The 8,798-nt window shown below is 45.7% G+C and overlaps 1 protein-coding gene across 3 annotated transcripts; it reads right to left on the bottom strand.

Annotated features, from left to right (window-relative positions):
• Positions 1–361: 361 nt before the first annotated feature.
• Positions 362–7,208, bottom strand: NRSN2 (neurensin 2). Of its 3 annotated transcripts, none has more exons than XM_074292821.1 (6): positions 6,830–7,049; positions 5,255–6,439; positions 3,364–3,563; positions 1,831–2,156; positions 1,381–1,436; positions 362–842 (listed from the first exon to the last, which is right to left on the bottom strand). In XM_074292821.1, exons 3-6 carry the CDS (start codon positions 3,553–3,555, stop codon positions 535–537), a joined length of 882 nt encoding a protein of 293 aa, XP_074148922.1. In that variant the 5' UTR covers positions 3,556–3,563; positions 5,255–6,439; positions 6,830–7,049; the 3' UTR covers positions 362–534. The 3 variants fall into 3 exon arrangements, with proteins under 3 accessions (XP_074148922.1, XP_074148921.1, XP_074148920.1); XM_074292820.1 differs by having other exon boundaries at positions 5,255–5,392; XM_074292819.1 differs by lacking the exon at positions 5,255–6,439 and having other exon boundaries at positions 6,830–7,208.
• Positions 7,209–8,798: the final 1,590 nt, after the last annotated feature.

Genomic DNA, 8,798 nt, shown 5'->3' with positions numbered 1-8,798 from the left:
ACCTTTCATAGTAGATGCACACCAGTGTGCCCATCATCCACAGTACCTTCTTCAGTTGGGGCAGCATCTCAAGGGATGCCCATATTTTAAGATAACTACACATTCCAAGGTATCTACTTTTATGATGCCCATTCTTTAAAGTGTCTGTTTTCCATAGTGTCCATCCCCAAATGACTTTTTCAAAGTAACTACACTCCTAGGTTTTCTCCATCCAAGGGGACCCCTCTGTCCAGGTGTTCCTTCAAGGTACCCATCATCCAGCCTGAGGTGACCACCCTCTCTGGTGTCTCCCCTACATGGTGTCTCCACCTCTGCCTGCCCTTTATGCCATCAGTATCTGGGTAGGAGAGAAGAAGTTCTCAAGATCCATCCTGGCTTTTTATTTAGGGAGAAGACAGGGGAAGAAGGGAACAGAGAGGGCTGGGGGGGTCAGGCAAAAGCAGGGTTAGGCCAGTGACCCCATACACCAGTGGAGCTGAGACCTTGGTAGCCAGGTAGCTTTTCAGATAAGCAGGATGAACTCCAACTCCCTCCCTATGCCAGTCCTGGGCATAGGTTGCCCCCTGGTGGTGATGGGAGAAAGGATACCTCTTGCTGTTGGACCCAGGATGGGGATACTTGAGAAGTTGGCTTGGGTGGACAGAGCATGGAGACATCAATTTCTTCCAGAGATATACTCATGTCTGCATCCAGAAAGCCCAGTTCCCCACCCCTAGGAGCTAGTTCGTTGGAAATAGCACTGGAGTGGGAATCGGGTGATCTGGGTCTGTTTTCCACTTCTGCCACCGATTCTCTTTGAGATAGGAAAGTCTCTTCCTCAGCCTGGTCTTCAGTTTCCTCCTCTGTAAAATGGAGATGATTATACTAGTTTTGCCCAAGGACTTACAATAAATGTAAGTGCTTTAAAGAAGAACACAAGTATAAGGGATTCTTATTACATGATTATGGGAGACAGGCATCATCTTTTTGGGGGGGGTAAGAAAAGGAGGGAAGTTTAGCAGTCTTGGGAAGGGATACATCCACAGGAACCCTATCTAATCCCCCTCCCAAATCACTTTGCCCACCCAGATGTTTCTTTCTGTGAAGAGACAAAGATTCTAAGTGTCAGAGTCACAAAATGGCAGAGTAGAAAGGCACTTTAGAGCATAGAATGTTGCTAGAAATAATCTGAGAATATAGAACTTTAAAACACAAAACCATAAAATGCTGGAGTAGAAGGAATTTTAAAATATAAATATGTTAGAATATGAAACATCAAACTTTAGAGCTGGAAGATATATTTAATGTTAGAATACAAAACATAGGCATTCAGGCCTAGAAGAACCTTAGCAAGTTTTAACCTCTTAAAAGGAAAAACAATCCCAGAGAAAAATTACTTACCTAAGATCACACAGTTCTTCAGTGGCAGAGTGAGTTCATGAGATCCAGATTCCAAGCTAGAAAAAGAGAGTTAAGTTATTCTTTTGGGGAATCCTGTCCCGTTGGCCACTCCACAATGGAGGCGGGGAAGGAACGCAGGGGGCCCTCAACCCTGGACATTCCACCCATTGGTCTAGCTTCTTTGAACTGGTACTGGGTAAGTAGCCTTGCATCAAGTATTTTACTGAGATTCCAGAAGGAAAAGGAAACAGTAAGGGGAAAAGGGAAATAGAGAAGAAGAGTGGGCTAAAAAGGACAAGGACCCACAGGTTCTGAATCAGCAGTGTCCCCTCCCATTATTTGGGCTCCTCGTGAGCTAGATTTAGGATTTTCACTTGGGCTGGATAATGTGAACCTACAAGGGACTAAAGGGGATACTCATAGCAGTGGAAGAAAAGCCCAGGTCCCCACCAGTTCTGGGGCCTTTGGCATAAGATGGGTGCCCGCTGCTGTGCTTCTTCATCCTCCCTGTCCACAGGCTCTGCCTTCGGTTCTGGCTTGAGTCGAGTCAACAGGACCAAGAGCATGCAAGTACTCAGCAGGATCGCGGCAACAGCACAGAGAGCACTCCCAGCTAGGCGGCAAGTGCCTAGAGCCTTGTTGTACTGAGCTGCTCGCTGGTCCAGAACCAGAAACTCTCCTGCTCCGATGCCCTCCAACTTAGGTGGTACAGCATAGCCTGTGGTCAGGGCAGCAGCTCCCAGAAGCAGCAAGAGGAGGGATAAAGATACGACTCCCTAGGAAGAGGAAAACAAGTGGTGGGCATAGGCAACTGTCCAACATACAACTATGTAGGGCAGTCAGCCAAAATGGATTGTTTTGATTTTGTAAGAGGTTTTTGTAAGATTCAGAAAAAACCAAAAAAACCTTAGACATCAGGTAGTCTAACTATTCTCTCACCTCCCCACCATTTTACAGATGAAAAAATTGAACCCCAATGAGGAAAAGTGATTTCCCAGAATTATATAAGTAGTAGACTTGAACTGGAATTTGAACTCGGCTCCTCTCTCTTCAATCAATCAGAGCCAATAGATCTGGATTTTTTTTTTTTTTTTTTTTTTACACCTTGCTATCTTGTTCCAGCTTTGGGAGTGTCTAAGATGGGCTATTGCAAATAAACTTGCTATGAATTTGGTATAAATTGGCCTTTTAATAGTACCTATATGAACTATGCAGTCATACAGGAAAAACCAAGTGGATGAAAAATGAATATCATTCAGATTATGACATTTTATCTGATGGGCAGACTGTAGCATTTTACCAACTATGAGTCCATTGCATGATGATATAGTAGGTGTCATTAAGGACATGAGTCATTGGAAAAGGAGATGAATCAAGGAAAAGGAGAAAGTACCAACACTGAGAGATACATATAGAAAAACCTGAATATTACTGAGTGAATAGTTTTGTATAGGATAAGAGCTACATTTTGCATAAGTGGATAGAGTTCCCACATTGATAAGGGTAGTAGAACTTCTGAGTTAGAGTATGATTGGGTCTTGTTGCTCTTATGTTACAGTTTGATTTCCAAAAAGAGTCACTAATTCACAGCTCTATCAACAATGTAATAGCATACCTGTTTTGCCCATAGCACTTAATTGCATCAATTTTGCCAATTTTGTGAGCTTGAGGTGGTAGAGGGAAAGGCAGCCTGGCATAACATACAGAGACATGGAATCAGAGCCAAGATCTATTTCAGCCTGTAGTTCTCCCTCCCAACATTCTTTCTTACCCAGGAGCCCAGGCTGATCCTGAAAACTCCACTTTGTGTCCCAGCTATCTCTCAAGGTCTGCTTCGAATATTACTTTATTTTAAAACTTTTCTCGATCATCCCAGTCCACAGTGACCTCTCCATCCTCTAAGTTCCTAAAATTCTAACTATTGAAACTCTGGGCTAAGGCAGAAAGGTCAGCAGTTTGGAGAGTGGGGTGGAGAAGGCTTACCTTCCAGAAGGAGGATGACCAGTCACAGGTATCCTGGTTATTTGGAGTGGGGTCCTCGACCTCCTCAGGATGGGCTGCTCCTCCACAGTCCTCATAGAAGAGGTGTAGGTAGGAACGGACCCCATTCCACTTGCCCTGGTCCTCATGGGGACCATGGCCGCAGGCGCATGGCCTTTCTCGAGCAGGCATCATGTTTTTGTCTGAGGGTGGAAGGAACATTAGGGCTTAATATCAAAGCTCCTCAAAGCCCTTTGCACCCAATCAGTTCTCTAGTCTATATTATCTCTAATGTACCAAATGGGTATGAAGCCCAGTTCAGGTCCCACTTCCCTCATAGCCCTTTTCTAACTATTCTGTCTACATTTTGCTCTGGTATAATAGAGCCTTATGGAAGCTTGAATATGAATTCCACCTGTTTCTCATAAACTATTTGAATTTGGGCAAATCTTTTCACAATCTATGGACCTCAGTTTGGTCTCTGTAAAATAGATGGCCAACACATCCTAGAAGGAGAAAGGACTTTTTCTCTTTTTCTCTTTACTGCAGAGGGCCCTTTCTGCCCTCTAGTTATTTTAGCTTTCACCCCTCTTTTCCTCCCACACAGCTCAAACAAGATTCTTTAGAATTCTTCCTCACAATATTCTGGGTCCATAGATCCTAAGGGCCCCATTGAGTAGTCTACTGACCAGAAGGAGCTCTAATAACTCTTTATCTGGATCTCTTTCCTTCCCCACCACATTCTGTTTAGTTATACTTACTTTCCCCTAGCAGATTGTAAGCCTCTTGAGGGTCTTGTTCATATTGTTTTTCATTTTTTATCTCTAGAAGAGGCTTCGAGACAGAATGCATACAGAACCAACTCTGGAGTCAGGAAGACTCCCCCACATAACTGGTATTGTCATTTAATCTGGCAATCCTCTAGGCAACTCACTAAGACTTTAAATGACTTTGGTGTAGATCTGGTTTGGTGGAGAGTGAGTTCCCCCAATTAATAAAATGACAGGTCCAGTCTCTATTCCAGTCTCAGAATATAATAGCTGCTTAACAAATGTTTATTGGATTAGATAATTATTGAGTGGATAAATCAACCTCACACTCCTTTCAAGGTTTTGCCTAAGGATAGATTAAGGTAAGGCCCCCATCACCCTATCCTTTCTCTTTCCATAATTATTTGCATTTGGATGCTAAAGCTTTCTGGGACCAAAGGTATTCCTGGATTGTTAAGTATATAATATATAGTATTTAATAATTCAAGAATCAGTTTATCAACATGAGATTCAGAGAGGGCTTTAGAACTGAGAGTGTTTGAATTAACACATTAATTGTCTATCTAGAAATTGTCCATCTAATTCAACAGCTTCATTTTACAGAGGAGGAAATTGAGGCTCAGAGAGTTTAGTGACTTGGAATGAAAGCATCCCCAAACTGGAGAGATTCTCAAAAGTAATCTAGTTCAATCAAGGATTTCTTAGCAATATTCTCTTTAGAAAGGCAGCATTCCAAATTTGGGGCTTGGAGTCAGAGTTCCTGAGTTAAAATCCACATAATGCATATGAACTTGGGTAAGTGATTTAATTCCTCTGGGTGCCAATTTTTTCATTTCTAAAATAAAGAAGAAGGATTAGACTAGAACCTTCAAGATCTCTTCTACTTCTAAATCTATACTACTCTCTACCACATTCCTAATAAGTGGATCATCCAGCTCTTGCTGGAATACCTCTACTGATGGGGAAGTCATTATCTCTCAAGTCCTCATTATTTCTAAAGTTACATACAGAATATACATGTATATTATATACGTGTGTGCATACACACATTATATATATACATACACATATACATGAGCTATTGTTTTGTTGTTGGACAGTTGTGAAGGTTAGGAAGTTCTTACTCTGAGAAGTGCAATCTGCCTTCAGGTTATTCTCCCCATTTTTCCTGATCTGTCTTCCCAGGCCAGGCAGAACAAAGCCAGCATTCTCATCCTTAGGGCAGCCTTTATCTGCTTGAAACCTTTCCCAAGGTCATGCTGCTTGGAATGGTTAGACTAGAATAAGAATCCAAATCTCCTCAATGTAATTTTAAATTTTCAGGGAAGAGCCAGCCACTTAGGGGGTTATTTATGGGCAGAGAGATGGGCCTCATTTTCAGGCTTTCAGTGACAGTGCCGGGTTTAGAAAGGATGGATGAAGATAGGGATCTAAGGGGAGAAAGTGCCCTTCTAAAGGGAACAAAGGGGCTACAGGTAAGGTGTGAAGAGGGCTTTAAATTAAGAGTTAGGGAGGACTGCAGGATTCCCAGCTTGGGAACAGGGAAGGCTTCCAAGCCTTGATTTATTAACAGGGGGGAGGGGGGAAGAGGATGGGGGGGCCTGTTGCAGAAACAGGGAACTAAAAGCTGGGAATGGAAATATGGTTGGGCCTTAATGCTTTCCTATATTTTGGCTCTATACCTTTTCCCTCTAAATGCCACTTTTTCCTTAGGAAGAGGAGGAGGAAGGTGACCTTGGAGCCTCCTCTCCAGGCTCCGTGGCTCCACCTCCTCCCCCTCTTTCCCCTATTCTGGGTCTCTGCTGCTGGACTGGGGGAGGGGAAGGACCAGCCAGTGGAAAGCTTAGGGTGAGAGTTGCCATGGAAACAGTCTCAAGACTGGCCAGAGATGGAGAAGGGAGGGGGAAAGCTGGCTGCAGTGGGATGGGGGTGGGGTAAGAAGGGAGAAAGAGAAAGGGGGGAATGTTTGAGGGGGAAGGGCTGTTGGCTACAGGTGAATCAGCAATCTAAGATGGGGGTAAGAGAAAGGAAGAGGGGGGTTAGTAAGGAGATGATGGCTACAGGTTGAGTCAGCTACTGATGGAGGGGGGGAGTGGAGGATTAGGAGGAGGAGAGACACAAGGATGTTGACTACAGCAGACAACCTGTGAGTCAGCTCTAGAATGGGAGAGGGAAAGAAGAGACAAGGGGAGGGGGCAGTAAAGGGAGTAGAGGATGGATAGAAATAGAAATGTGGTCTCTCTTCATGTTTTGGTTCTCCACTCTTCCCTCCAGCTCTTGCTCAGGCCTCTCTCCAAGGTGAAGTCCTCCTGGAGATAGAGATCCTGTCCCGGTTGGGGTTTCTGCTCCCCCTCCCCCTGCCCACCCCCCTATAAAGAGCTCCAAAGAGTATCTCTTCCGGGCTTCCCACCCTTCTCCCTTTAGAAGGAAATATATTTATATTCTATAGTATATTCCAGCTGCCCACCAGACTACCCGACCCTTTCCTCTAACGGGGAAACTGAGGCACAGAAGTGGTGCATAGCCCGCATCTGAGGCATCCCACAAGGATATAAGGAATCCCAGGATAGCATCTCGTTTTTCCCCAGGGCAGAATCAGTCGGGTTAGACCGTTCCCCTCCTCCCCTTATTGGTCCCAGGGCTAGGACCTGGGCACTTCCGTGCCTTGATGAGGCGCCCTGGATCCCCATACTGCTTACCTAGGCCAGGGGTACTGCCATACTCGACCTCAGAGCACCGTCTGCCTCCCTGGGGTCCCCCGATTGCCTGGCTCGGCCTGACAGGAGAGGAAAGGCAGCCCCCGGGCCAAAAGAGCTGGCTCTGGGGCTAGCCTGGGAGAGAAGACTGAGACTGGGGCTGAAGGGGTGTCGGAGCGCGGCGGGCTGCGCTCACCTCGAAGCCCGCAGCCTCCCCTGTGCTGGGTTGAGCTGGCGCTTGCGCAAGAACCACTCTGCGGAGGGAGGGTGGGAGGTGGGGAGGAGGGTGGGGGGTGACAGTGCTGGAGTCCATGGCACTGCTTCATCAACCCCAGGTAGCTTCTAGAAGTGGCATCTCCCGCTCCTCTCTCGGGCTGCCACAGGCTGGACAGAGCCGAGTGGTATTCGCTGTTCCTAGGAATTTAACCCCCGTCCGCCCGCTAAACACCCCCTTCATGTCTTTGGGAAGCTCCCCTCCTTACCGAGCCCCTGTCTTCCACAATGCGTTCTCCCCCATCCCCTCGTTAAGCTCGCGTCATCCTTCGCTGAGTCCTCATTTCTCAATGAACCCACATCAACTAACCTCCCCCCAGCCCACCCACCGAGCCTCGTTCCTTAAAAGAGAATCGAGCCTCTTCACTGAGTCACCTCCCCTTTCACAGATACCCCATTCTGTCGATAAGACTCCATCCATACATTTAAGGACAACATAACTAACTCCAATGGAGCTTTGGAGAGCTTTGGACGAATCCCTCTCCACATTTTAAAAGCCTCTTTTCTACCAGGTTTTCCCCAAAGCTGCCTTTTCCCCAAGTGTTTAGTCTGAGGGAGCTGTTCCTTCTGCCTCCTACTTAATCTCCCGTTGTTATTTGATTTGTATTTCCTTTTTTCCTTCCCTTCGCCCGAGATAGGATTAAGTCCCTGGGTTTTGGCCAGTGAGAATCTGGATGGTCAATCAGTTCTCTAGAGGTGCTGCAATAGTGGATTGGGAAGATTTTAACGAGGTCTCGTCCTCATGCTCCAGGCAATATTCCCCACAGTCCCTTTGGGAATTTCTGGTAGGATGGGGCAAGGAAGTCTGAACCCCCTGGGGCCTTCTATTCTACACCTGCACTTCCCTGTGAAAGTTAGGGATCTTTTTTTCTCTGGGTAGTGCCTGCTGGGGCTCCATCCAATCCTTTTCTGCCTTGACTTGGGTCCCTCTGAGATTTGTTGTATGATTTTAGCTAAGTTACACACCTTCCTTACACCTCTGAATATCAGGAGTCGTCCTTTCAGGCAGGACCAGCAAAGGCTTCGACAGACTTCAATCTTCAGGCAAAATCCAGCCCACGTGGACAGGAGGGCTCTGTGGGGTGAACCTGGGCCATTTCCTAGCAGCATCCTGAAATAGTCTGTTCTCCCCAGGTGCAAAAAAAAACTAACAAAACAAAAACAAAAACAAAAACCAAAAACCAAAAAAAAAAAAAAACCAAAAAAAAACCCAACAACAACAACAAATAGGCCAGGAAGCCACTACAATAGGAAAAAAAAAAAAAAAAAAAAAAAAAAAAGGCAGAGTGTCAGGGACTTTAAGGAACCTCTCCCTAATTAAGTTTTGTTCTGGTTCCAGGTACAGGGTCCTCACTGATCCACCCTAACATTAATCCAGAGTAAGTCCTGATCTTTGAAAGGAGGGTCTAACAGCCCCCACCTGTTGGGAAGATGGCCTGACCTTCTGTTGCTAGGAAACCCAAGAAAAGCTGAGCTGAGGCATTGGTTGCTAGGAAACACCAGAGATGGGGGTGGGCTGGCCATTGGTTGCTAAGGAGCTCAATGAAGCTGGGGAAATTCAGGCAGATGTCCAGTTTAGAAGTAGCCACTTCCCTCAGTCCTCTTCCCCCCTCCCTCTTCTTTCTTTTCTCTTTCCCCCTTTCCTTAGCAATGATGGTAATCTTAAACAAGTCACTTCTCTCTTTTAACCTATTTTCTC

Source organism: Sminthopsis crassicaudata, chromosome 2 (assembly GCF_048593235.1).
Source record: "Sminthopsis crassicaudata isolate SCR6 chromosome 2, ASM4859323v1, whole genome shotgun sequence".
Taxonomy (NCBI): Eukaryota; Metazoa; Chordata; class Mammalia; order Dasyuromorphia; family Dasyuridae; genus Sminthopsis; species Sminthopsis crassicaudata.
This window is presented reverse-complemented; position numbering and strand designations above follow the sequence as displayed.

Excerpts from the sequence above, each read along its gene's own strand:
- NRSN2 (XM_074292819.1), bottom strand. The coding sequence starts at position 3,555 with ATGATGCCTGCTCGAGAAAGGCCATGCGCCTGCGGCCATGGTCCCCAT. Across the intron at positions 2,157-3,363 it reads GGTCATCCTCCTTCTGGAAG|GGAGTCGTATCTTTATCCCT; the intron begins GTAAGCCTTCTC and ends TCCTCTTCCTAG. Across the intron at positions 843-1,380 it reads GAAGAACTGTGTGATCTTAG|AGGAGGAAACTGAAGACCAG; the intron begins GTAAGTAATTTT and ends TCCATTTTACAG.